General features: G+C 40.4%; 3 protein-coding genes and 1 non-coding gene across 7 annotated transcripts in view; 1 reads left to right on the forward strand and 3 right to left on the reverse strand.

Moving 5' to 3' along the window:
- Window positions 1–8,454, reverse strand: part of alpk1 (alpha-kinase 1) — an 859,942-nt gene extending 851,488 nt beyond the window's left edge. For 3 of the 4 annotated variants that reach the window (XM_073907797.1, XM_073907795.1, XM_009302790.4), the window contains exons 1-3: window positions 8,262–8,454; window positions 6,570–6,667; window positions 4,845–4,999 (exon numbers count right to left, since the gene is read on the reverse strand). In XM_073907797.1, coding sequence (XP_073763898.1) covers window positions 4,845–4,999; window positions 6,570–6,666 — 252 coding nt within the window. In that variant the 5' untranslated portion in view covers window position 6,667; window positions 8,262–8,454. The remainder of the gene's footprint in view (window positions 1–4,844; window positions 5,000–6,569; window positions 6,668–8,261) is intronic. The other variant, XM_073907796.1, reaches the window with a different exon arrangement.
- si:cabz01076231.1 overlaps window positions 1–27,251 on the reverse strand; it is a 758,238-nt gene that overhangs the window by 379,602 nt on the left and 351,385 nt on the right. The gene's annotated exons all lie outside the window — the stretch shown is intronic.
- Window positions 8,683–8,773, forward strand: trnar-ucu (transfer RNA arginine (anticodon UCU)). Its single transcript is given in 2 exon segments — window positions 8,683–8,719; window positions 8,738–8,773. It is a non-coding gene; the product is annotated as a tRNA-Arg (tRNA).
- Window positions 10,094–22,100, reverse strand: LOC100149796 (macrophage mannose receptor 1). The gene is made up of 6 exons (XM_021478123.3): window positions 21,845–22,100; window positions 20,434–20,496; window positions 18,417–18,785; window positions 16,864–17,199; window positions 13,059–13,138; window positions 10,094–12,517 (listed from the first exon to the last, which is right to left on the reverse strand). Exons 2-6 carry the CDS (start codon window positions 20,486–20,488, stop codon window positions 12,353–12,355), a joined length of 1,005 nt encoding a protein of 334 aa, XP_021333798.2. The 5' UTR covers window positions 20,489–20,496; window positions 21,845–22,100; the 3' UTR covers window positions 10,094–12,352.

Genomic DNA, 27,251 nt, shown 5'->3' on the forward strand with positions numbered 1-27,251 from the left:
GAACAGACAAAAGAAAGGAGGAAAAGTCTCACTTATAAAAGTTTTGGTTTCGCTTCGTGTTGTTTTAATGCTCAGCCTCGTTACGTGCTGAATTACATTTTTCTGTGTTTGCGGAAAAGCATGCGAGTCAGCCGGCCCAATATGAGGGGGGCAGAGCAGGATTCTCCCGATGACCACCGGCGCAATACTGTACTTTGGTATAACCCGCATCAGTTTAAACTCAGTAAAGGCGAGCTTCTTTGGCGATGGTGTTTTAGCGGACATTTGCGCTGTTGCAGCCTGATCTCACGAGGAAACGTATGAAAATGTTACGAATTGCTGTGAGATTGTGTTGGCTGAACACGCAGTGCATGCAGCGCATCGAGATTCAGTGTACTTTTCAGTCTTCAGCCGTTTGCATTCCCCGCGGTCACAAAAGCTGAAAGTCTTGAGTGATTGACAGCTAATATGAACCAATATAGCGGCAGGGAAGAGCGATTTTACCACGTTTTTAGAAAAAAAAAAAAAAAACACGTCGCACTGCAACCATTATATGCAGTCGCACGAATGCTCCCAATATATATTATGAGGTCGCATAGCTTAAATTTTGGGTGCATATATGACCAAAATGGTTGCAATTTCGAGCCCTGCAGGCCATTATAGTCTGGGCTGTGTTTCCCAAACCCATCGTAACTCTCGAAAATTCATGTAGATCTACAAATAGGTTATTGCACACTGAATCAGAAATGTTGGTTATGTTACCTCATTAATTATTACATTAATGCACTGCCTCCGAAACAAATCTGAATCGGGTTCAATGTTTTCCATTTTTCATATGGGATGAACCCAATATTTCCTTTTTCTTTTGTGAAGCAGGGAGAAGACAACGAAATCATCTTCACTACTCTATTCTGTGAATAATTTCGCAACAGATTAATTAACACACTTCGGTATGCAAGGTTTGTGGACTTCAGTGTGAGAAGACCTTAACTGATAAAGTTATGAGGACAATCGATATATTATATCTGTAATTTTATGCATGTTCAGTCATCAGGGCCGGAGTGGGACTCCTTTTCAGCCCTGGAGTTTCAAGCATTAGACCGGCCCACCTCAGTTCACGACTGACAATATTAAAATAAGGTCATTTCCAATTCAGTTACTAATGACACTACCACATCTTTTTTAAGGACGCAGCTGCTTTAGTACTTCAAATGTTCCACAACCCTAACAGTATTAGATGTCTTTACAAAAAAAAAATAAAAATAAATAATTACTCAGGTAAGGTTCGAACCCAGGTCAGCAGCGTCGTAATGCAACGTGCTGACCACTGGACCACAGTTGACCATAGTATTGTTTCTATTGATGGCTTAATCTTTTTCTCCCATTTTTAGATTTCTGATCAAGTTTTCTCAGATTTATTAATGTAGTGAATCATCTGATTTTCATTAAGCAGGTGTAATATTCAATAATATTACATAGATGGAAAGCAAAGCTGGAATCAAGGGTAAAGCAAGAGAGCAAATGCAAGTTCAGCAAACAAATCAGCCATGTGCAGACATTAGGGGTGTCAAAATTAATTGTTTCTTCGGTGCACTGCGATGCAGACGCGGACAATTTAGTATCGGTTCAGTAATAATCATAACCGGTTATTACTGACGTCATTTACCTCATATGCGCTCTGTCGCGAGGGAGGCGATCGCGAGTATTTACAGCGCTTTAACTACTTAAAACTAATAAACTGTGCACAATTTCACTGTGTGTGTTTGCTGGATCAGTCTTTCACTGACATATACAACAATAGCCCCTATTTCACTGAGATCGAGAGAATGAAAGTAGCCTACTCCATTTCTCTCTCTCTCTCTCTCTGTCTCTCACACACACACACACGCACACACACACACACACACACACACAGTGGCCCATTTGACCTGCTGGCGTGGCTTTTCTTCTCCTCTCGGCTGTTTTACAGCGTTACTTCTGGATAAAGAAATGAGCGTCTGCAGAGTTTTCTCCACCGTGTCTATCATGGATCATCTGTGATCGCCGCTGCCGCCTGCCGCTCAGTGTCACTCATCTGTTGAGAACGCAGCGCGCAAGAGCCAATCGCAACCGTTTCTGTTGAGGGTGTGACCAATCAAAGAGGTGTAAGAGAACTAGACAAGGATCAGAAATTGAGCTGGATATTTATATTTGTTTATATTATTTGCTAAATGCTCGTTTTGTTTAAAGGTACAGTTTATATAGCTGAGTGTTTGTATTAAATGACAAAATTGTATTACAAATAATATATAAATATATTCATACATTTTAATACAAGAACTGCTGCTGTGAAGAAAATATAAAACTGTGTATGAAAAGCACCGTCAATGCACCTAGATGCACCGAAATATCGAATTGAACCAAATCGATAGCATAATAATCGTAACCGAACCGAACCGTGAGACCAGTGTAGGTTCACAGCTCTAGCAGACATGTCCTACTTTTCTCATTTCTTGGCTTGTTATTCCTGACTTTGTCCATGGATGAAAGTTATTTTCAATTCTATATGAATAAAACTGTTAAAAAATGTTTATAATTCCAACCAGGATTTGTAAAAAATATCTGGTGCCAAAGAGCAGCTGTGGAGCCCAACAAACCACCACCACTCCCGGCGGCCATCTTGGATCTATATTTACATTTACATTTAGTCATTTAGCCGACGCTTTTATCCAAAGCGACTTACAAATGAGGACAAGGAAGCAATTTACACAACTATAAGAGCAACAATGAAGAAGTGCTGTAGGCAAGCTTCAGGTCTGTAAAGTCTAAGAAAGAAAGTATTAGTAATTTTTTTTTGGGTACAGTGAGTGTGATATTCAGAGAGGCAACTGCAGATTAGGAAGTGTAGTGGAGACTAAATAGTTGAGTTTTTAGTGGTTTCTTGAAGACAGCGAGTGACTCTGCTGTTCTGATGCAGTTCGGGAGTTCATTCCACCAACTGGGCAGATTGAATGCGAGAGTTCGGGAAAGTGATTTCTTCCCTCTTTGGGATGGAACCACGAGGCGACGTTCATTCACAGAACGCAAGTTTCTGGAGGGCACATAGATCTGCAGAAGTGAGAGCAGATAAGAAGGAGCAAGGCCAGAAGTCGCTTTGTAGGCAAACATCAGAGCTTTGAATTTGATGCGAGCAGCAACTGGCAGCCAGTGCAAACGGATGAGCAGCGGAGTGACATGTGCTCTTTTAGGTTCATTAAAGACCACTCGTGCTGCTGCATTCTGGAGCAGCTGAAGAGGCTTGATAGAGTTAGCTGGAAGCCCGGCTAGTAGAGAGTTGCGATAGTCCAGTTTGGAGAGAACAAGAGCTTGAACAAGGAGTTGAGCTGCATGTTCAGATAGGAAGGGTCGGATCTTTCTGATGTTATAGAGTGTGAATCTGCACGATCGAGCAGTTCTAGAAATGTGCTCAGAGAAGTTTAGTTGGTCATCAATCGTTACTCCAAGGCTTTTCACCATTTTGGATGCAGTAATGGTTGCCGCATCCATCTGGATTGAAAAGTTATGGTGTAGAGTCGGGTTGGCAGAAACTTCAAGCATTTCTTTTTTTGCGAGGTTCAGCTGAAGATGATGATCTTTCATCCAGTGTGAAATATCCAACAGGCAGGCTGAGATGCGAGCCGGAACCGAGGGATCATCAGGATAAAAAGAGAGGTATAGCTGGGTATCATCAGCATAGCAGTGGTAGGAGAATCCATGTTTCTATATTCACTGAGGTGCTGCTGTTTGGGGTCGAATGATAGTTACATCATCAATAACCTGCAGGCTGCATTTTGCTCACTGGGCTGCAAGAAAATAAATAAAAAGAGCGGAGCTGCAGCAAAATAATGAATAATAAAGAGGCTATGGTCAAATAAATAAATAATAAAGTGTGACTGCTGAGAGTGCAGGGACACCGGCCCTTGCAGCCAAAAAATGGACCGGCCCACTGGGAATTCTCCCGGTCCTCCCGATTAGCCAATCAGAGCCTGACAGTCATATAATGTAATCTCAGATAAGACCCTATATGAACCAGCCACGGTTATTCTTGTGAATGGTAACTAAAAGCAAACAAAAAGTGCTTAATGGGTTATTAATAGGTCCGTGTTCGTTGGGTAAGGCATTTGTGTCTCTCATGTAAACAAATATATTTAAATAAATTATATACATTAAGCATGAGTTAATATATCTCTCTTCTTAAAAACACAAAACAGCACACAGATAATGTTCTCCAGCTCTCTGAAACGGACCCTGTTAGGCTTTGATCCTAGTAGTGGGGTTTTGGTGACTGTCGCTTTAAATGCAAATGAGATTGTGCTCTTTTCAGGAGAGGGCGGAGCTCCCCCCCCTCACTTTTTTTGTTTTCTCAGTGTTACGGAGGCCAGCTAGTGTGTGCTGTGCAGGTAAACCTCACTCCTCTGACCTCTAAAGGTGCTCTAACGACAGACGCTAGAGTCTTTAGCCTACTTAACAGCGTTAAACTACTGTTAAGACGGCGCTCCTATCATTTGTCAGTCTCCGAATAGGCCCCTGGCCAGATTGAGATTGAGACCCCTGCTCTAATGCACAGACGGCTGCTTCTCACTCAGAGCTGCTGTTATGCTAATGAGGCACTAGTGGGCGGGGCTGTCCCCCTCTGATGACACGTATAAAGGGAGAAGTGTTTCTGCAGACTGTTTTTAATCGAGTGCGATTAGAACAAACACAATTAATTCATGTTCACCATTACAGGCTGGAGATATTCACACACTGCTGACACACAGCTGAGTTTACACCCCTTAGAAGAGTGATTTCTGCATAATAGGTGTGCTTTAAGAGTCAATATACGCTGTAATGAGTAAAGCCGTTACCAGTAAGTCCTGCAGATGAGCCCTGATGAGCTCTGATGAGTTGATCTTGTCTTCAGACGACACCGACTGCTTGTACTGCCATTTCTCCTCCACAAACGGCCACTTTCTGTCAGCCGCGTCCTGCAGGAGTGCGTTCAGATCATCCGGAAACTGCCCTGAGAGGATATTCACACAAAAACACCATACAGTGGACAGCCAGCGTTGTGTGCACCCTTAACATTGGAGATGTTTTGTTGACATTTACAGCTGAAGTCAGAATTATTCACCCGTCTGTGATTTTCTTCTTCCAATACGTTTTCCCAAAATGACGTTGAGCAGATTCAGGAAATGTTCACAGTATTTCCTCTAATATTTTTTCTTCTGGAGAAAGTCTTATTTGTTTTATTTCGGCTAGAATAAAAGCAGTTTTAATTGTTTTAGCTCAATTTTAAGCTCAATATTAATTATATATTAATTATATTAATTATATTATTATATCAATATTGTTTAAGCTCAATATTATTCGCCCCTTCAGCAATATTAGTGTTGGATTGTCTCCAGAACAAACCACTGTTATACAATGACTTGCCTAATTACCCTAACTTTACCCTAATTACCCTAGTGAAGCCTTTACATGTCACTTTAAGCTGTATAGAAGTGTCTTGAAGAATATCTAGTCTAATATTATTTACTGTCATCATGACAAAGAGAAAATAAATCAGTTATTAGAGATGAGTTATTAAACTATTATGATTAGAAATGTGCTGAGGAAATCTCTCTTTTAAACAGGACTTGGAAATAAAATATCCAGGACAGCTAATAATTCTGACTTTTAACAATTGTACAACATTTTAGACGTGAACGAATTGGATTTATACCTTTCAATCCATCTCAGTATGAATCAACGTTTATCCTTTTCCATCATCTTGTTTCTCATAATTTTTATTAAATAAAATTATTTGATTATTTGCATGAGTATTTAACTTTGAATTGATTTTAATCAATGAATAAGTTACACATTGCTTAATATAAGAATGTTCAGGGCATTTGCCTGTCCCTTTATAACTATTTTCAGAAACCACCCCAAGTGGAAATTTTCCTAGTCTATCTGTGTTTTAACCAATCAGGTTATATGTGTGACGCAGTTAATGACGTTATGTGAGAGTATGATTGTTATTGATTGGTGATTGTAAGCAGAGCGGCCTAGGAACTCATTGCGAGTGTTGAAGCTCGCTTCTGCGGATGAAACTGCAAACTATCTTCAGTAAACTTGATTTATTTATTTAAATCTCTGACTCCGGCTCTTCTTCATCTACCAGACTGCTCATCCTTTGGGTTAAACTGTAAACCATCCCTACAGATTTTATTAACAACATATTACAAGTTATTAAAATGCTATTTTCTGAAGGTTCACTCAAATTTGGAAAGACATATTAATTGGGTTAATTTGTTCAATTAAACTTAAATAAGCATTGTGTTAAAACAGCCCAGCATTTGTGGAGTGTACAGGACTCTCTGCTGTTTGAACAGGTTTCAGTGAATATATTTTGCAAAATAGGTTTTTAAAACATTTTCACACCCTGATGTCTGCATTAACACAGCCAACAGGGTCACATTACAATACATAAATAAAGTCTTTAAGGGTACAGAAGGGTTTAAAAAAACATGAATATAGGGAAAATGTTTATAATAGCATTGTAGTTGTTGTGCATGTGTGTTTGTGTGTGTGTGTGTGTGTTTTCTCACCACGGTGGAGCAGCAGCAGCTCCGTGGGTTCAGTTTTATCACTCTGTGCACACCGCACACACTCCTGCAGCAGCAGCGATACCTGCTCAATACTCATGCTGGAACACGCACATATACATATACATATGCACGCACATATACACGCACATATACACGCACAGAGAGAGAGAAAGAGAGAGAGAGAATAATTCAGGAGTGCACAGAGTTTCATCATATAGGAATGTACAGAACACACTCACGTTTCTGCTGATCTCACACACAGAAGAAGACAAGCATCTACAAATCAATGAATCTACAGAAGGGAACTCATATATATATATATACATGGATATATATATATATATATATATATATATATATATATATATATATATATATATATATATATATATATATATATATATATATATATATACAGTTGAAGTCAGAATTATTAGCCCCCTATCAATTTTCTTTTCTTTTTTAAATATTTCCCGAATGATGTTGAACAGATTCAGGAAATTTTCACACTATGTCTGATAATATTTTTTTTAAACACCATTTTAAGGTCAATATTATTAGCCCCTTTAAGCTATAATTTTCGATAGTCTACAGAACAAACCATCATTATAGAATAACTTGGCTAATTACCCTAACCTGCCTAGTTACCCTAATTACCCTAGTGAAGCCTTTACATGTCACTTTAAGCTGTATAGAAGTGTCTTGAAGAATATCTAGTCTAATATTATTTACTGTCATCATGACAAAGAGAAAATAAATCAGTTATTAGAGATGAGTTATTAAAACCAATATGATTAGAAATGTGTTGGGAAAAAAAATTGCTCTGTTAAACAGAAATTGGGGAAAAAAATTAACAGGGGCTAATTATTCAGGGGGACTCAGAGTTCCCTTCTGTAGATTCATTGATTTGTAGATGCTTGTCTTCTTCTGTGTGTGAGATCAGCAGAAACGTGAGTGTGTTCTGTACATTCCTATATGATGAAACTCTGTGCACTCCTAAATTATTCTCTCTCTCTCTTTCTCTCTCTGTGTGTGTATATGTTAATTTATATAAACTTTTACGTAGCTATATATAATATATTTATATATTTTTAAAGACATGCAAATAAATTCAGTATCAAAATTAATTAACTAATTAATAAAACACAAATTAAAATAGTGAAAAAAAACATAATTTACTGTAAATACCCTATTAAAAACACCGTATTTGTGTGATTAAGTAAGACAAATTAAAGATGTGTTTAAAGATGTCAAACCTTCCCAACTATTCAAAACTACAGTTAATCTAGGAGCAGAATAAAATAAACTATAATTACTATAAAAGTGACAATCAAAACAATTAATAATAATAAAGCAATTGACTAATAGTAAAAAAACATTTAAATTTTTTATTAAAGAATTTCAATTATTTTACCATACCTATACATACATTTAAAAAGAGAAAAAAATATATATTTTCATAAATAAATGTAGATCTTAATGGAAACCATCGAGAAAAGATCCATAATGAACACAAGATAAATTAAATAAAACACGACGAATAATTGTTTCATCTTCAAACCTCTTATTGTTAAGCTAATTTAAACTTTTAACCAGTTTCCGCTACTTTACATTACAAATTAGCAAGGAAACAGTAAACAAGTAAACAAAGAACAGCTAAAAACGAGTTCAGAGTTAAAAACAACTGCTTACCTTGAGAATCCTGCGACCGTCTGCTGATCTAACACAATCAACTCGCGACTCTGACAGTATGACAACACACTGATCCTCCTTATCGAGATGAAATGAGCACATCATAAACTTTTGTTTGTTTGTTTACGTGAAGCGTTAAAAAATCCCGTTTAGAGTTCCTTTCGCTTCCGGGTCACGTGTCTGACTCTCAGCCAACCACAGCATCATACGGACGTGTCTTAAAAGTCATAAGAGAAATGAAAGACGGCAGAACCCCCGCTCTGGTCAATAGCGTGACCCTGCACAGCTGGAGCAGCTAATAACGATGATCGTTGGAATGTACCAAAATAATAAACATATGAAGTTATAAACACACACATCAGCACGCCGCAGGGTCGTGTGTGTGGTACAATAAGCGTAATATACTGCACGATCAACAGGTGGCTCCGTGGCGCAATGGATAGCGCATTGGACTTCTAGGAAAGCCTCTCGAGGGGATTCAAAGGTTGTGGGTTCGAGTCCCACCGGAGTCGCATTTTTTAATTTTTTTGTAAAACTATTAAATAAAGCAAGATAAAGAATATAGTAAGTCTTAAGAGTTAGAATATGCAAAAAATCGGAGTTCAGACGGACTCGAGATACACATCTGCAATGTGACCGATCAGGCTACTTTCAGCAGTGAAGGATGAAGATGTCAGATGAACGGTTAATGGTAAAAGACTCATTTCTTAAAGGAGCTAATCCAGTTATAATATAAAGAAATGCAATAGGAAATACTCAAAAAAAGTCTTTGATCTGTACAGCATCGCTGATAACTTTCCATAAAAAATGCATTAACATGCGGAGATTATTAGAAATCTGGCTGTTATTATTTTAGTTTGCTAAAGTTCATATATATAATCAGAAATTGAAATTATTTATAAATAATATTGAGAGTTTTTTCAACATATTTTTAAAATCATAATAGTTTTAATAACCCATTTATTTTGTCTTTGTCATGATGACAGTAATAAATATATGTAAAATAATGTTTCTTTGGGGGAGGGTTAATAATAATAATGATCTTAGCAGTAAAATAAATAAAAAATAAATTATATATATATATATATATATATATATATATATATATATATATATATATATATATATATATATATATATATATATATATATATATATATATAATCTTATATTGATTTTAGTTCTGCTGGGAAAAAATAATAAAGAAATTATATATAATATATGTATTTATATATCTTTATTTATTTATTGCTTTATTTATTAAAGCAGAACTAATATTTAAATAAGTTTTTTTTTTCTAAAAGAAAAATATAATAGTAAATAACTTTTCACAGATAATGGAAACAGACGTTGAAAATATTAGAAATCTGGTTGTGAGTATTTTATTATTTTCTATATATAATAAGTCTCTGTATATTATTCGCTCTCCTGTAAATATTTAATTATAATTTAATTATTTTAAAACATTTTTCAAGTGCTGTTTAACAGATATTTGAAGATCACTAATAAGATTATATTTAATAACTAATTTAATTAGTCTTTGCCCTAATGACAGCAACAAATACATAAAAAATATATTCATAATTTCTTAAGGGCGCTAATAATATTGAAATTTTAATATTATACATTAGGTTGAAAGGATATATTTGGGTTCTGGACTACTTCCCAATGTATGAACAATTTCTAGTTTCTGTAAAATAAACCATGCCAGACAAGTAAAATGCAGTCTTATTTTTTGTTGTGTCTATTAAAAAAAGCTTTGCATTAATGAACATTAAGGAATAAAAATGGTGATATGTGTGTATATATAAACAGCTGAAGTCAGAATTATTCGCCCCCGTTTATTTTTTTCCCCAATTTCTGTGTAACAGAGAGCAGATTTCTCCAACACATTTCTAATCATAATAGTGTTAATAACTCATCTCTAATAACTGATTTATTTTCTCTTTGTCATGATGACAGTAAATAATATTAGACTAGATATTCTTCAAGACACTTCTATACAGCTTAAAGTGACATTTAAAGGCTTCACTAGGGTAATCAGGGTAAAGTTAGGGTAATTAGGCAAGTTAGAATGTTCACTAATGGCTCTGTGTTTCCATGCAAACTTGTCCTCTGATCAGTATTTGCATAAAGCCATTAGAGTGGTGCTCGGCTATGAAGACTGATCTGAAAATGCAAATGCAGAGAGTGTTTGTTTGTTTTAGTAAAGACTGTAGGAAGACTAATGAACACACTGCTTTACATGATGATCATGATCAGATTAGCAGATTCCCGCACTGATGTGTTCATTTTAAAGCACTCCGCGTTCATTCACTGCTTTGCGTTTGGTGTTTTGAGCTGCTGTTCATACTGCTGTCCAGCAGAGGTCAGTGTGACATGAACAAAACACACTGTAGCGGTTTATAGTACGTGTTTTTGAACCATACTATTGTAAAGTATAATATGTGGACTCTTTGTTAGTGAATGCTCCAGCATAGTGTAGTATTTCTGTAGTTTACTTCAGGTTTTACTATAGTAAACTGTAGTATAATACATATTGGGTCATTTGTTTATATTACAACGATGCGGTGGTGCAGTAGGTGCTGTCGCATCACAGCAGGAAGGTCGCTGGTTCGAGTCTCGGCTGGGTCAGTTGGTGTTTCTGTGTGGAGTTTGCATGTTCTCCCCGTGTTGGTGTGGGTTTCCTCCGGGTGCTCCGGTTTCCCCCACAGTCCAAACACATGCGCTATAGAGGAACTGATCAACTAAATTGTCCATAGTGTGTGTGTGTGTGTGTGTGTAAATGAGTGTGTATGGATGTTTTCCAGTGTTGGGTTGCAGCTGGATGGGCATCCACTGTGTAAAACATATACTGGATGAGTTGCCGATTGTTGCGCAGCAGGTAGTGCTGTTGCCTCACAGCAAAAAAGGTCGCTGGTTCAAACCTCGGCTGGGTCAGTTGGTGTTTCTGTGTGGAGTTTGCATGTTCTCCCTGCGTTCGCATGGGTTTCCTCCGGGTGCTCCGGTTTCCGGCACAGTCCAAAGACATGCGGTACAGGTGAATTGGGTGAGCAAAATTGTCTGTAGTGTATGAGTGTTTGTGTGAATGTGTTTATGTGCATGTTTCCCAGAGATGGGTTGCGCCTGGAAGGGCATCTGCTGCCTTAAAATGTGCTGGATAAGTTGGTGGTTCATTCCACTGTGGCGACCTAACATTAATGAAGGGGAAAATGAATGAATGAATGTTTATATTACTTTAGCTGTCCCCAGGGCTTGACATTAACACCCGCTGACCCGCTGACGGCCTAATATTCGTGCAATTGCGATCTTAGAATCGAGAAGCAACCTGACTGACAAAAATAACGCGAGCAAAAGAAGTCAGATAAATGAGAGGATGATCACTCGCTCCCTGAACAGTAGGCTTTTACAGTCCAAAGCAGAAGAGATATCAAGATCTGTCTATGTGCCTTCAGCCCTTTACATTTAAATCTGACACTGCATATGTCCAGCTAAAGAGGTTTCAGAGAGGTTTCATTTGGATTTTGATTATTCCTGTGATTTTTGTTGCATGGAAAAGGAATCTATTGTCCATATGTTTTGAGATTGTGGTATTCACACAGATTTTCCGGATGGATGTGGAAAAGTTTCTTAGAAGGAAAACAAATATTATATTCAACTTACAAAGTTCTGATGTTTGCATTTATTACGTCAATATTATTATGGCAAAGTTTCATATGCATAACAAATGGACTGGATCAACGTCAAACTTTGTTCACTTGTTTCAGGAGACTAAGCAGAACTGCACAAGTTTGGAGATGATCGTTAATAAAAAAGCGAAGAAGACTTGCAATATTCTAGAGGAATTAATCTCATATTACAAATATAAGCTCATCGATGTCAGGTTTTTGACTTTAATCCCCGTTTTCTAAACGACTTTAATGAAACAGCCCCTAAACCAGCTGATCAAATTCTTCATATGTATACTAGAAACTTCCAGGCAGGTGTGTCAAAGCAAGCTGGAGCTAAACCGTGCAGGACACCGGCCCTCCAGGACTGAGATTGGGCACCCCTGGTCTAGGTGAACAGACTCAGTGTTCTCCGCTCCTCCATCAGTGCTGTCCTCCATCCCCACAGACTGTATTTGACTGTTTTCCTGTATTCTGAGCGTCTGTCTTCAGGTCTTCTGTCCTCTGGAAGATGTTTCCGTCCTGCTGCTTCCTCCACTGCACATCTGCATACTCTGACAGGCCTCCAGACACCAGCGTCTGCCTGATCTGAGAACAGCAAACACACGCTTAATGAGTGTGAACGCAGCCTGAAGAGTGAGACATGGAGGAAAATCAACTAACTACAAATACAGCTTTATATATATATATTTAATTGTTTAGTTGACCAGAAATAATTTCGATTATTGATCCAATCAGTTCATTCAAATATGGAACTTATGAGTCAAAAATAGTCCTAAAATCTCTGCTTACATTTTATATCCAACGATACAAATATATACACATACAGCGCATGCAGAAAGTGTTGACAGCGCTTCACTTTTCCCACATTTGTTTATGTGTGTAGAATGTTGAGGAAATCAATCAATTTAATCCATTTTGGAATAAAGCTGTAACATAAACAAATAGTGGAAAAAAGTGAAGCGCTGCCAGTACTTTCCAGATGCACCGTATGATCTAATATATTATCTTTAAGTCCATACATATGTATTCCTATATGACTGTGTATGAACATATATATATATATATATATATCCCAGATATGTTCATAAACAGAAGTATAAACTGTTTCCTGATGCTGATGACTGACCTGCTGCAGGAGTGACAGCTGCAGATCCTCCACACGCAGAGCCTTCAGCTGCAGACGCACTGTCTGAGTCAACACTGCATCTGAGAGCACACACACACACACACGCACACACGCACACACACACACACACACACACACACACACACACACACACACACACACACACACACACACACACACAGAGCCGCACTTCATTCTCCATATGTAGAGTTTGTCTAAGTGATGTATATAAACTATATAGTACACTATGAGCCAGGATACACTCAGCAGCGCAGTCATAGCTGCAGTCAAAAGCCACATTTCGTGTCTGCCGGTTCGTTTACTAGCAGGAGTTCTTTGGCATTTTCCCACATGTGAATTCTGACCAATCGATAAGCAGTTTAGGAACTATGTTCAACAACATCTGGCCAATGAGTGATGAGGGTTTTGTCACATGACTGCTTTTTGGTTCTTTTCAACTGGTTCAGACCAAAGCGATCAGTGTGGTGTAAAAACAACCCAAACACGGCAGAAAATGCAACAATGTATCATTTATTGCCCTTGTTCCAGAGCAAATAAGGCGAACTACAGATGTGAAAGCACCCGTAGTCTCAATGCACACTGGCTTTACATCACAAATAAGACTAGAAGTACGAAAGCAGCAAACACACCGCTTTAAACAGTCATTACTCTGTATATACAGCATGCAGAGCTCTGAGCTTCTCAGATCACATTATCCTACAGTATTATTTACCGATGTGTTTGTTTAAAGGGGAATGAAGGTTCTACAGTGTGTTGTTCATTGAAAGCTCCTCTATTAACAAAGAAGAAAAAACCAGCCCCAGCTAAGGTCAGAAGAAGTCACTCAAAAGTACCGTATTACTGACCATATAGAGTAAGTAACTCAACTAGTACCTTTCTGGAGAGTAATGGCTCATTTCCACTGACTGGTACAGTATGGTATGGTTCGGGTCGGTACAGTTCACCTTTATCAGGCTTGCGTTTCCACTATAAAGGGTACCGTTTTGGTGGGCGTGGTGTAAGACAGAAAGTGTCAGTCACATCATTCTCGCTGGAGGAAATGTCTACAGTAAGGCTGTACGGGTCGCTCACATATCATATTAAAAGCACTTCTCACAAAACAGACACTTCACACACATAAATACTTCTGTATAAATGTTGATTACTAACTTTTCTATAAACAGGAGTTGATTATAACTGCAGATCAATGACGGTGCGAAATAGCCTACTGTAACGTCTGTAATTATATAAAATAAATAAATAAATTAACATATATGCACACATACAGCCCCTTACAGTCTCCAATATGTTACCAACTACAGAAAAACTACACACAGCAGACATTTAGTCCTTAATTAGGTTCAAAACAACACAAAGTATAGCCCACAGTCAGAGTAAACCTCTCATCTGTGTCTGTAATCTTCAGCAGCACATGTCATGTAGCCTCTGTTAGAGAGTCACTCCATCATACCCAGTTCATATTAGTCCAAAAGGTGATGATAATAATAAAAACAAGGCAGTTTGTTCACGTTTGCTGAAGAAATAACATGCTCCTTTTTTTCCTGCGCTCAACTCTCGCGTTTGTCCTTTCTAAATGTGTCAATCTGGCGTTTGTCAGCTTCTCACGGGATCGGTTTCCAAAGCTTGTCAATAATCAAGCGCACATTATTATTATCAGCTCAAGAAGTTTGTTATTTCAGATATAGACACGCGTTGAGCACAAGGAAGAAAGCGAAACCGCTCGCGCGTCAGACTGGCTCGTAAACAACTGCGAGGCACAGGGTAGATTCTGCTCTACTCCATGGCTGAGTGGCTGCTCATCAGGATGATGATATATGAATATATAATTCCGCTGTAATCTCTCGCTGTGTATTTCATACATGGCGGGTGCTTTGTTTACATTCTGGCTTGTTGTAAGTGAATGACGTATCTCTTCTGTAAACCAATAGCGTTCAGCTGCACGTCTAGCTTCGCCTTTTGTTACCCTTTTTTTTGTGTTTGGGACCCTTTTGAAAGGGTCCCGAAAAAGTGGCACGGTACGGTTTGGTTCGGTACACCTTTTGACAGTGGAAACGGCCATAAAAGCGTACCAAACCGAACCGTACTGTACCACTCAGTGGAAACAGGCCATTAGGGCGTACTCACACTGCCTTGAACCGGGCTGAAGCACGCTTGTCCCCCCTCTCGTCTCCCCCGATGGCCCGCTCTCACATTGCATTCGAGCCTTTAGTTATACTGTTGTAGTGGTTTGATATGCAGTGACACACAGTCAAATATTTCGCTGAGCAGATCCGCCACTTTTGGCGCTCATAAACAATCATAAAGTCCTCGAGCTGCAGGAATTAGGAGGTGTGCTGAAAGTGCAGCTGTCGTGCAGTGAGGGGTTTGCATCTTTAATAAACTACGGCAGTTTGTGTTCATTGAACAGTAAGAATGATTACTTAATCCAGATCAAACAGTCCCTCAAAAGTCACGTCTCGCTTTCAGTTTCGGGCTCAGGCGCTTTGCACTCACACTACAAGCGTACCACGCCAAAGCCCAAGTGAACTGTGCTCTGGCACACCTCTTCCAACCGGGCCAGGGCCGGCCAACTGTACCAGCCTAAGCCCAATTCAGAGCACTCGCACTTCTCAAACTATCCAGGAAACGGGCCTGGGCACGGTTCGGATAGCATAGTGTGAGAACCAATGACTGTAAAAAATATGGACGACGCGACAGCCCTTTTTCCCATTGAACGCCTTGAGGGCAAAACGCCTGCTTGACGGGCACAAACTGTCGCAAAAGACTGCTGAAATTGGAGCCTTGACATGCGCAGAAGGATTGTCTGATGGAGCCAGAGGAGGAGCCGCGAAAATGAGCAGAGTCGAGCTTCCAATCAAACGCTTTATGTAAAATCAACTACGCCCCCCGAACTTCTCAGCATGCGTTTGCTGTCATATCAACACAAATGGATGTAATAACGTTAACAAATATGAGGGTTTTATATATTTAATCGCGCCAGCTCCAGGCCGCAGCGCATAACTTTACTCGCGGCGTCGCGGGCTGATTCCGGCTCGCATGCGGCAGCACCGGCTCGCTCGGCCGCCGCATCTGGCTCGATTGACTCGGACTGGAATCGGGCAGTGAGTCCAGGCATCCGGAGTAGGTCCAGCAGAGGTAACATTAGTCAGTCTGAGCTCTAAGAGATAAGTCTCCGGCAGGCGAGAATCTAGCCGGAACTGTGTTTTGCTATCTGGGTGGCTAGGCGTGTATCAGCAAACTAATAAAGCCCGAAAAAAGCCCTGAACTTAGCGAATAAACAGTGTTCCACCAGGATCATGTATGTCAGAAACTATAGTTTACTGCTGAACTCATTTTGTCATGGTAAAATAACACAGAAATCGAATAATAACATTTCAGTCTACTTCAGTCTCCTGCCGAAGCTCAGATGCGCTGCTTTGAGAAACTGTCAATCACAGCTGTAAATCACGATGACACGCCCAGCATTAAATTACTGCTAAAAACAAACTGTTTACAAAAATGAAGATCTGCACCTATTTCAGCACAATAACCAGTGCCTTAATCGACCAGAACTATCTTTCGGGACATTTTATTGCAAGTGTAATATTTTTTTTTATTTGGGCTCAAGTCTCCTTCATTAACACGGGGAGGCGGGCTTTATGACTTGTACTGCAGCCAGCCCCCAGGGGGCGATCTAACGGCCGAAACCTTCACTCAAACGTAGGCTTGCGGCACACTTGGTGAGAACTCCCCAACTCAATATTGTAATGCATTACTTTCAGAGGTAACCTTCACTTTCACTCACCGGCCGAGCAGAAGAATCCTCTGGGGTCAGTGCAGGTCAGATCATTCCACATGTGATTATGAAACTGCAGCACCGCACAGATTCCAGAGCCGTCGGGCTGACCGTGGTCCCAGTTTCTGTATGAAGACGTGCTGCTGTCGGACCAGGCGAAGTCATCTTTAAAGTAGCCGATGTACGAGACGCCCCCCGCCGGCACCAGCGACTGGATCTGCTGGTTCTCCTGCAGGTTCCTGACGCTCACCAGATCAGTGTAAAAGCTTCTACAGTGACTCTGAGCGTCTCTCCAGGCTTTAGGAGAACTGACGAAGACGTATTTGTCTGAGCTACTCCCCTGATCTGCAGGAGACCACAACAAACACACAAGAGTTCCTGCTGCTTGATCAAACCACTTACATTTGTAAAAACTATCCAGTTCACTTAATCAGTTTGTGTTGGGACAGCATGAAGTAATTGTCCCAGCTGGGTCAGTTGGTGTTTCTGTGTGGAGTTTGCATGTTCTCCCCGTGTTGGCGTGGGTTTCCTCCGGGTGCTCCGGTTTCCCCCACAGTCCAAACCAACCCGAGCTCATTGTGGAAACGTAGCCCCGCGGTCGTTTCTGCGGACCGTGATTTACGTCCCGGGAGGTACGTATTCGAGCGGTTTTTGTTTTCGCGGACCCGCGAGAGGCCGCTGCCGTTCTCGCACGAAAAGCTGCCGGATCGGCCGACTCGGCCGCCCTCCTCTTCCTCCTCCTCCTTCCCTAAACCCGAGCGACGGTTTGCAAAAGCCGTCCAGAAAAAAAAAAAAAGCAAAAGCCCTCGTCTTTGATTTCGACCGCGTTTTCGGATCCCGCCGCATTCTCGCCCTTATTTTTCGGATTCTGTTTTTCAACTTACCTGATTTCCGGAGCCGCTGTTCCCCGGACTCGATCCCGGTCGTCGTCCCCGGCTGGCTCCTCCTCCTCTGGGGCCTCCGCTCCGCCGTCGCAACGCTGTGAGCTAAGCGGACAAACTGGTTGCATCGGGAAAGCCCTCCACTCGGAGGCGAGCCGTCGGCCGGCGATCGCGAAGATGAGGGGCGGATCATCGCCACACCGCCCCGCAGCGTTCGCTCGAAAAAAACTAAACGCGGCCTTACATACCTCCGGCCATGTAAATCGCGGTCTCCAGAAACGTCCGCGGGGCTATGTTTCCAGAATGAGCTTGGGTTGGTCCAAACACATGCGCTATAGGAGAATCAACTAAATTGGCCGTAGTGTATGAGTGTGGATGAGTGTGTGTGGGTGTTTCCCAGTACTGGATTGCAGCTGGAAGGGCATCCGCTGTGCAAAACATGCTGGGATAGTTGGCGGTTCATTCCACTGTGGTGATGGCTTATAAATAAAGAGACTAAGCCAAAAAGAACATGAATAAATGAATGCATCAGCACAATTCCTGAGGGTTTTGAGGAGCTTAATTGTTTTATGTTCAATCCACTCAAATTTGTAAGTTAACTTGATTGATTTGCGTTGAGACAGCATGAAGGAACCGTGTGGAAGCCAGCATTCATTACAGTGTATATCAGTGTATGCTCACCGTTATAGCAGATGAAGCTCCTGGGGGTCAGGCAGGGCGTGTCTCGAATATTCCCCAGGCTATCCATCACAGAGCAGAATTCTCCAGCGGTGTTCGTGGGCTCTCGCGGACCCCAGTTAGTGTACTCAGTTTCTCCTGCTTTATAAAGGCGTGGATCAGACAGAGACCAGAGCCACTGCTCACGACGGCTCTTCCTCAGGCCGATCCAGGCGGTTTCAGTGAAGGTGAAGTCTTTCAGAGTGAAAAGAGCATCCATGTCTGACTGATCCCACAGACTCACCAGGTCAATGTATTCATCTCTGCAGATTCGCAGAGCCTCGTCAAACGTCTTCGACTGATTCACGAACAAAACAACAGCGGAGGACAAACCTGCAAAACCAGTGTGAATTACGTAGAGTGGCATTTAGTGTAGTGAGATGTAGATGAAGTCTGAATTATTCTTCCTCCTCTATATTTTCTGTTTTTCAACACATCTCTAAACGTAATAGATTTTAATAACTGATTTATTTTATCTTTGCCATCATGACAGTACATAATATTAGACTAGATATTCTTCAAGACACTTCTATACAGCTTAAAGAGACATTTAAAGGCCTACAGAGCATCCGGAAAGTATTGACAGCGCTTCAGTTTTCCCACATTTGTTTATGTTACAGCTTTATTCCAAAATTAATCACATTCATTTATTTCTTCAACATTCTACACACAATCCCCCATAATGACAATGTGAAAAAAAGGGTTTTTGAAATTGTTGTAAATTTATTTAAAATAAAAAGCTGCTAAATCACATGTACATCAGTATTCACAGCCTCTACATTGGCTTTATAAGGGCCCAGGGTTGACAGTGCATGTCAAAGCACAAACCAAGCATGAAGACAAAGGAACTGTCTGTAGAGCTCCGACACAGGATTGTCTGGAAGCACAAGGCTGGGGAAGCTTACAGAAACATTTCTGCTGCTCTGAAAGCTCCAATGAGCACAGCGGCCTCCATCATCCGTAAGTGGAAGATGTTTAACCACCAGCACTCTTCCTAGAGCTGGCCGGACATCTAAGCTGAGTGATCGGGGGAGAAGGCCCTTAGTCAGGGAGGTGATCAATAACCTGAAGGTCACTCTGTCTGAGCTACAGCGCTCTTCTGTGGAGAGAGGAGAACCTTACAGAAGGACAACCATCTGTGCAGCAATCCACCAATCAGGCATCTGTATGGTAGGGTGGCCAGACTGAAGAAACTCCCCGCCTGGAGTTTGCCACAAGGCATCTGAAGGACTCTCAGAGCATCAGAAACTAAACTCTCTGCTCTGATGAGACTCAAACTGAACTGTTTGGAGTGAACGCCAGGCGTTACGCTTAGAGAACAGCAGGCAGCGCTCATCAGCAGGCTAACAGCATCGCTACAGTGAAGCATGGTGGTGTTGGCATCATGCTGTGGGGATGTGTTTCAGCAGCAGGAACTGGAAGACTAGTCAGGATAGAGGGAAAGATGAATGCAGCGATGTACAGAGACATCCTGAATGAAGACCTTCACAGACCTCAGACTGGGGCGACGCTTCATCTTCCAGCAGGTAAATGACCCAAAGCACACCGCCAAAATATCAATGGAGCCGCTTCACAACAACTCAGTGAATGTCCTTGAGTGGCCCAGCCAGAGCCCAGACCTAAATCCTATTGAGCATCTCTGGAGAGATCTGAAAATGGCTGCACACCGTCACTTCCCATTTAACCTGATAGAGCTTGAGAGGTCCTGCAAAGAGGACAGTTTAGCTTATCCAATTCCCCTATAGCGCATGTGTTTGGACTATGGGGGAAACTGGAGCACTCGGAGGAAACTCACACCAACTGCTCCGGCACTTGAACCAGCGACCCTCTTGCTGTGCGGCCACAGTGCTAACCACTGAGCCACCGTGCCACCCAGATACATACTTTTTTTAAAAACCTCTATAACTAAGTTTTTATTTGTATATATTTATTAACCCTCTAGTTTGACATTTATGTTAGTTTTATTAATTGAATAACTCACCTTTAACCCAGAATAATCCCCAGCTGATGAAGATGAGAAACAGCATCTGCTCCATTGCTCCGTCTGTAAAATCAGAAAAACATGTCAAATCCCAGATTAATACACAGTAAAGACTGAAACTGCCCATCTGACTTGTTTTCCAGGTCAAATATAAAAACAATCTTAAATCAACATCAGTTTCATGATTGGGCAGATAAAAGACTGAGTTATTTTAGTTTAATATTGTAGTTTATGTTATTCGTTTAAATTAAAATTTTAAAATTGTAATTTAATTTAATTTTTTTTGTGTTTATTGTTCGGTTACTATTTTCATTTGTTCTAATATTAATCTACATCTATATGGGTTTATTTTGGGGGATTTGGTGATATTAAAAAAAAATAATGGTTATGGTATGTTTATCTGTAAGAAATATAATTCCTGTTCTCCCTTTAAATGATTGTAAATTTATTTCTGATCCCACTGATTTTCCAAAACATTAGGATGTAATTTATTATTTCCATAAATCTTTATTTATAGTAAAATATAATTTAGTTCCATGATTTTAGATGATAATAATAAATTAGTATTTTTATAATAATAATAATAATAATAATAATAATAATAATAATAATAATAATAATACCAGTAACAACAATATATAAAAAAATAATAATAAAACAATGATAATAATAATAATAAAACAATGAAAATAATAATAATAATGCACTTTATTTGTAATTAGTAAGCTTTTCTTAAACACAGAGCAAAATTTAATTGTAATTTTAAATTTTTGTTTAAAAAATGAATATAATTTGCTTTACTTTGCTTTAAATTAAAATAAAAAGTATTTTCTTAACATCTAGCTGATTTATTAACATAAACCTATAAAGCTTTCATCTAATTATATGAAAAAACCCTCAAATGATTGCATTATATACATGCATTATAATTCCTTTAAAATATTATTTTGTAATGTGTTTAATATCTTTTAAAAAATAGACATTAGTTAATAAGCCAGAAGCATATATCTGCCTATAGGTCCAGAATAATCATAATTTTTCTACTAAATTGAAATGATTTTTCTGATCCCTTTGGCAGACATGTGCTCTTTTTTTAGGCAAAAACTAATGTTGACCAGTTTCTCAAAAAATGTATATTGTGTAATTTAGAATGTTGATTTAATTAGTAAAAATGTACAAGAAAACAACACAAAAATACTGTGGAAGAACATTGATCTCTAAAGAAACAATTAACTTTATTAATTAACTTAAAAAATTAGGGTTTAAAATGGTTTTGCAGTGCATCTAAAACAAACACTAGCTTCCTCTCTTTGATAAATGCATCGAATGTCATGCAGATTAAGATAAACATACTGGAAAACCTCTGACAGGTAATCAATACATGTGGAGTTCAGAAAAGAGCCTCACTCACCTGTTCTGCTGAACTAGATGCCGGATCTGCTGAAGGGGGGTTTTATAATCGTTCTGGTCTTTGACTCTTCTCCACGTCTGACTGATTTTCATCCCGACTTTGCTTCTTATTCAAAACCCATTAGATGAGCATGGAAATGTGTCTCTGAGGACGAGCAGAGCAAGACACGCAGTGCAGACTCAATGGAAATACACGCTGCAGGCGACAACTGTGTAAAAACACACTGCAGTGTGCATTTGACTGCAGTTTGTGCGTTAAATGAACACTAGGGGGCAGTGTGAGGACCGCAGCTTTTGTTCCTTTTCACACTCATGATGTTTACAGGTACATATTACTGATGAATTAGGGATTAATATAATTTAATATAATATAATTTAATATAATATATTAATATAATAAAATTAATATAACACAAAAGAAACACCACATAATATGTTACTGCTTGCACATCTCGCACTTTGCACAATGTTGTGTTTGTGCTGCAGAGCACTCAAGTTCGAGTCCCAGTCAAGCATGCTTCCACAAAAGAGGTAAAATCAAGGTAAATCTACATGTTCACAGTGCACTTTTCCCTTGTGTTTTTCTTTTGAAAACACTTGTTGGTTTAGGGAAGGGTTTAGCTCAGTGATTCGCTAGCTGATCTGTATGACAAGCCCCACCATTATATGTAGTGTAGAAGAAGAATGAGACTGAAAACGTACAACAAAACACACACTAATCACTTATTTTGGATTTGCTAAAATGTAGAAAGCAGCCCTCTAGTGGATTTAATATCTGAAACGTACAACAAAACGCATCCTAAGCAATGTATTTTAAATTCTTAAAAGTGTAGACAGCGCCCTCTAATGGATTTGTCATCTGAAACGTACACCAAGTGGCGTATTTTAGATGTACAATAATGTAGGCAGCGCCCTTTAGTGTTTTTGTCCTACAAAACATTCCCGGAGCAACACGTTTCACAATTTATAAACAAAACAAACACTAAATCAGAAGAAAACTACAACCCAGACCACATAAACAACATGCAAAGAAAGGTTTATTTAAAGTTAAGTCCACTATGAATACGCTTTGACTTCAGGGTTATTGAACCGCAGACACCAATAATGAACCTTAAGGTTTTGAGAGTGTACTGTACATTTCTTAAGCAGATCGCCCTCATATAAACACATCAAATGTGTTATGACATTAAGTTTTCACTACAAATGTTGACGTAAATAATCTGCTTTGAAAACCTTACATTTTGTACCATAGAAGCTAGAAGAGCTATATACAAGTCTAATAATGACAGTAATCATCTTCTGTTGCTATACTTCTTCATTCATCCCTGTTGATCTGTTCTTCATCTTCTGAAGCACCCCTCCATCAGACTGTTCCCGCCATGATAACTTCACATCCGCTGTTATTCCCTGCTGCTTCAGCTTCTGCTGCACCTGCAGAACAGATTCGTCTTATCCACTTACCGTACGTTCACACCGAAAGCGGCGAGAGCGTCCAAGGTCGCTCTGGCCGCCCTGGCGACAACTCTGTCTGCCTTCAGCTCCGGCGGCGAGAGCGTCAAAACTCGCTACATTGATCTCGTACTGAAAGGAGCCGTTGCAGCATTATCAGTTACATTCCTGCATAAGACATGTTTTTAACGTGAAAATGTTGCGCACTTCTTATCAAATTCATATAACAATGGAAGATCAAGTTGCGTGTGGTGTGGCTTTGCTCTATTTATCCACTATGTGTCCATATGTCTGAAATATCCTGAAGCAGCAGTACTGTTTTGTACTGTCACATCGCGTGAGATTCCCGCTTTTTAAAGATAAATTTATATATCATTAATGAACATCAGTAACTCGCCAGTAACTTATTTAATGTATGTTCCTGTAAGAAAACATTGTAAATAATTGGAAATCCGGCGACCGCAATAATCAAACCCTTGGGAACAACTGTGGTCGGAACCAAAGTTCACAGGTCTGTGTTCCCTGAACTATTATCAAGCGGTGGACGTCTTTATTCTGATTGCTTGCCACCGAACAGCATCATAGCTCATTACCATAAAGTTGACTTCATTTCAACTCTCCTCGACGCTCACGCTGGCAAAGACGCGCCGCGCTGCTCCTCGCCGCTTATCGTCGCCTATCGCCGTCGGCTCTCATTGAAAATGAATGACTTCCGGCTACTTTGACGCTCTCGCCGCTTTCGGTGTGAACGTACGGTTATGCTGCGTTCACATCAAACATGGCATGTGCGAGTAAATTTCGCTATTTGCGCATAGATAGACATTTTGAGTTTACTCGCATCAAATTCACTTCACCAAAAGAGCACCATTGATCAGCAGAATGGGGAAGTCCCAGAGTAAAATGAGTAAATATGATACACCCGTGTTTTGGAATAACAAGGCAGTGGTGCAGTAGGTAGTGCTGTCGCCTCACAGCAAGAAGGTCGCTGCTTCGAACTTCGGCTCAGTTGGTGTTGCTGTGTGGAGTTTGCATGTTCTCCCTGCGTCCGCGTGGGTTTCCTCTGGGTGCTCCGGTTTCCCCCACAGTCCAAACACATGCGGTACAGGTGAATTGGGTAGGCTAAATTGTCCGTAGTGTATGAGTGTGTGTGTGTGGATGTTTCCCAGAGATGGGTTGTGGCTAGAAGGGCATCCGCTGCGTAAAAACTTGCTGGATAAGTTGGCGGTTCATTCCGCTGTGGCGACCCGGGATTAATAAAGGGACTAAGCAGACAAGATAATGAATGAATGAATGAATGAATGAATGTTTTGGAATATGGAAAAACTGTCTCCTGTTTTCATCTGTTTCTATATTATTGTTTCTATTTTATTTATGCTTGTCTCTTTTATTCCTGTTTATGTAAAGCACTTTACCACAGTGTATGAAATGTGCTATAGAAATAAACTTGCCTTGCCTTCATGCTTTGCATGTTGTTAGAAGAGTTTAAAAAAAGTTGTTATGTATCACCTCATTCAACACAGCAGCTGAAACGGCTTGATCATTCACATCATCTCCTGCTTTCACCTGCAGTCTCACTATCTGCTGCTTCCACCCTGCTGTTTAAAGACACATCAACAATGACAATACAGATGATTACAGTTTGACCCTGAACCACAAAACAGCAGAGCTACGCATTACCTAAAAGACACAAATGTTAGAAAATGTGAAATCTGAGAGGTACACAAACAAATAATGTACACTGTTAATACTGCACTCACTTAAACGGTCTCATTACACTACAGCAGGGTTTTTCAAAGCCTAAGACAGTGGGCCTCCCTTTTGACACAACTTATCCATTGGCGCCCCTCCTCCCAAACATGCACACATACACACGCGCACACACACACACAAAAAATTCCGGAGGTTTTCCTGCTACCTCATCATGCTTGGTTTCAAGGTGTCGCTGAAGTTTAGCGGGTCTCATGCTGTCATTAGCCAAAATATCTTGACAAACCACACATTTAGGTCGTGGTTCATCAGCTGGTCCTGTCCACGTAAATCCTAAACTCAAATACTGATCATCATATCCTCGTCTTTTGGGTTTAAGCCCTGAACTTGAAGGCTTTGAATCGGGGGGTCTCAGAAACCGATCCATTGTATTAGCAGGCATATATCTGTATTGGCAGGCTTGCTAAACAGAATCGAATTCACAGCTATGGCCTTCTGGGTGAAAAAGGTTTTCTTATTTTTGACGTATTATTTTTTTTAGCTTTGTTTAATTAAAACGTTTAAAAATAATTAAAAATACACATAATAATTAAGCTTAATAATTATATTTTTATTACATAATATTTTTTCCTGCGCCTCCCCAGACATGCTCTGGTGGCCCCCAGGGGAGGCGCGCCTCACACTTTGAAAACCCCTGCACTACAGTTTAACTGCGGTGAGTGTTGTCAGGTGTTATTAATGGTGTTTAGTAGCAAACCTCAGCAGCAAATACTTCTATATACTGATTTATTTCTGCTCAGAAGTAAAGGCTTATTCCTGTTTTCACTTCTAAAAAGACATCCATTGTGGCATCCGAGGGTGAGCTGTCATGTTCAGATGACAGACCGGGTTTGCTAGCACCCACCAGGTCACAAATCTGGAGTCGGACATGGTAGCTGTGATTTCCCCACCTGCCAGAACGACTAGAGGGGTGCGACGTGGGGGCTAATAAAAGAGGGTGCATTGGCATATCAATTGCCTGGAGCTGTTGGCAGTGTTTCTTGCTCACTGGTTCTGATAGGAGCTGGAATGGAAACATGTGCTGGTCAGGAGGGACACCATGGCTGCAGTGGCATTTATTAAGCGCAGTATACGCTCTCGCCGCATGTCTTAGCAAGTCAATGCGGTTGAAAATTGCTGCATGCCGTTCACATGCAGCTGATGCGCTCTCACAGCAACTCATACTCCCAGGAGAATGGACACTCTACCCCAATGCGGTCCAGCTGACATGGGAGCAGTTCGGGGACGCCCAGGTAGCCCTGTTCGCTTGTGAGACGGCACATTACCTTCTGTTTTATTCCCTGCCCAAGCATTCACTTGGCACAAATGCGCTGGCTCACATCTGGTCTCTAAACGCAATTGACACCTTCTTCTCTAATGCTGCATTTACACCAGACGCATAACGCGCGTCAAGCGCGAGTGATTTACTTGTTAAGTCAATGCAAACGTGCAAATAGACATCCTGCGGCGCAATACGCGCAAATGGCGCGGCGCAAATGACGTGAATTGGGCGAATGGCGCGGTGCAAATGGAACATTTTGCGCAAATCGATCGAGTTTGAAAATCTGAACTTCAGCGGACATTCGTGGACTCAGACACGACCCTAAACGTATCAACGCTGTTTTTCAGCCTTCCTAAAGCACATAAACACAGTTATTTTCTTCATAAAATCCATGTTAGCCATTTAGCAACTAAGCTAGAGTGACGGGGCAGACAGAAGCCCTGCTCATCACGCAAATCCGCGTCTGCTCTGAAGTGAATTTGACGCGCGAATGAAGCGAGTAAACACAAATAGTCACGTGGCTATTTATGTGCAAATAGCGCGATTTATCCATGCGTTCCACATCTGGTGTGAACACAGCATAAGAGAAGTCTGGGTTCAGGACGGGTGGGAGAAGTGGCGCGTCGTGTGCCTGGCCGCTCTGTCCCTGGAGGATATTGAAGATATTTACCTATTGGCAACTTTGATAACAGGGTTTCTGCTGATGGGCTTAGGCGGGGCCCTGGAGTATCGGCGATTGATAAAAGCGGTCAGTAAAGTAAAACCCCACCAAGCGGGCCGGCTAGATGGAAATGGTGGTGAGCAGGGTTGTTGGTACTCAGACTCTGGCGTTAGACCACAAATTGGAAAACATCAGGAAGAAACTAGCTGTCAGGGTTCTGCCACTTTGGTCTTGTAAATTCTTGTTTTGGTGGCAGAGCTCTGACACTAC

This window comes from Danio rerio, chromosome 7, assembly GCF_049306965.1.
Source record: "Danio rerio strain Tuebingen ecotype United States chromosome 7, GRCz12tu, whole genome shotgun sequence".
NCBI lineage: Eukaryota > Metazoa > Chordata > Actinopteri > Cypriniformes > Danionidae > Danio > Danio rerio.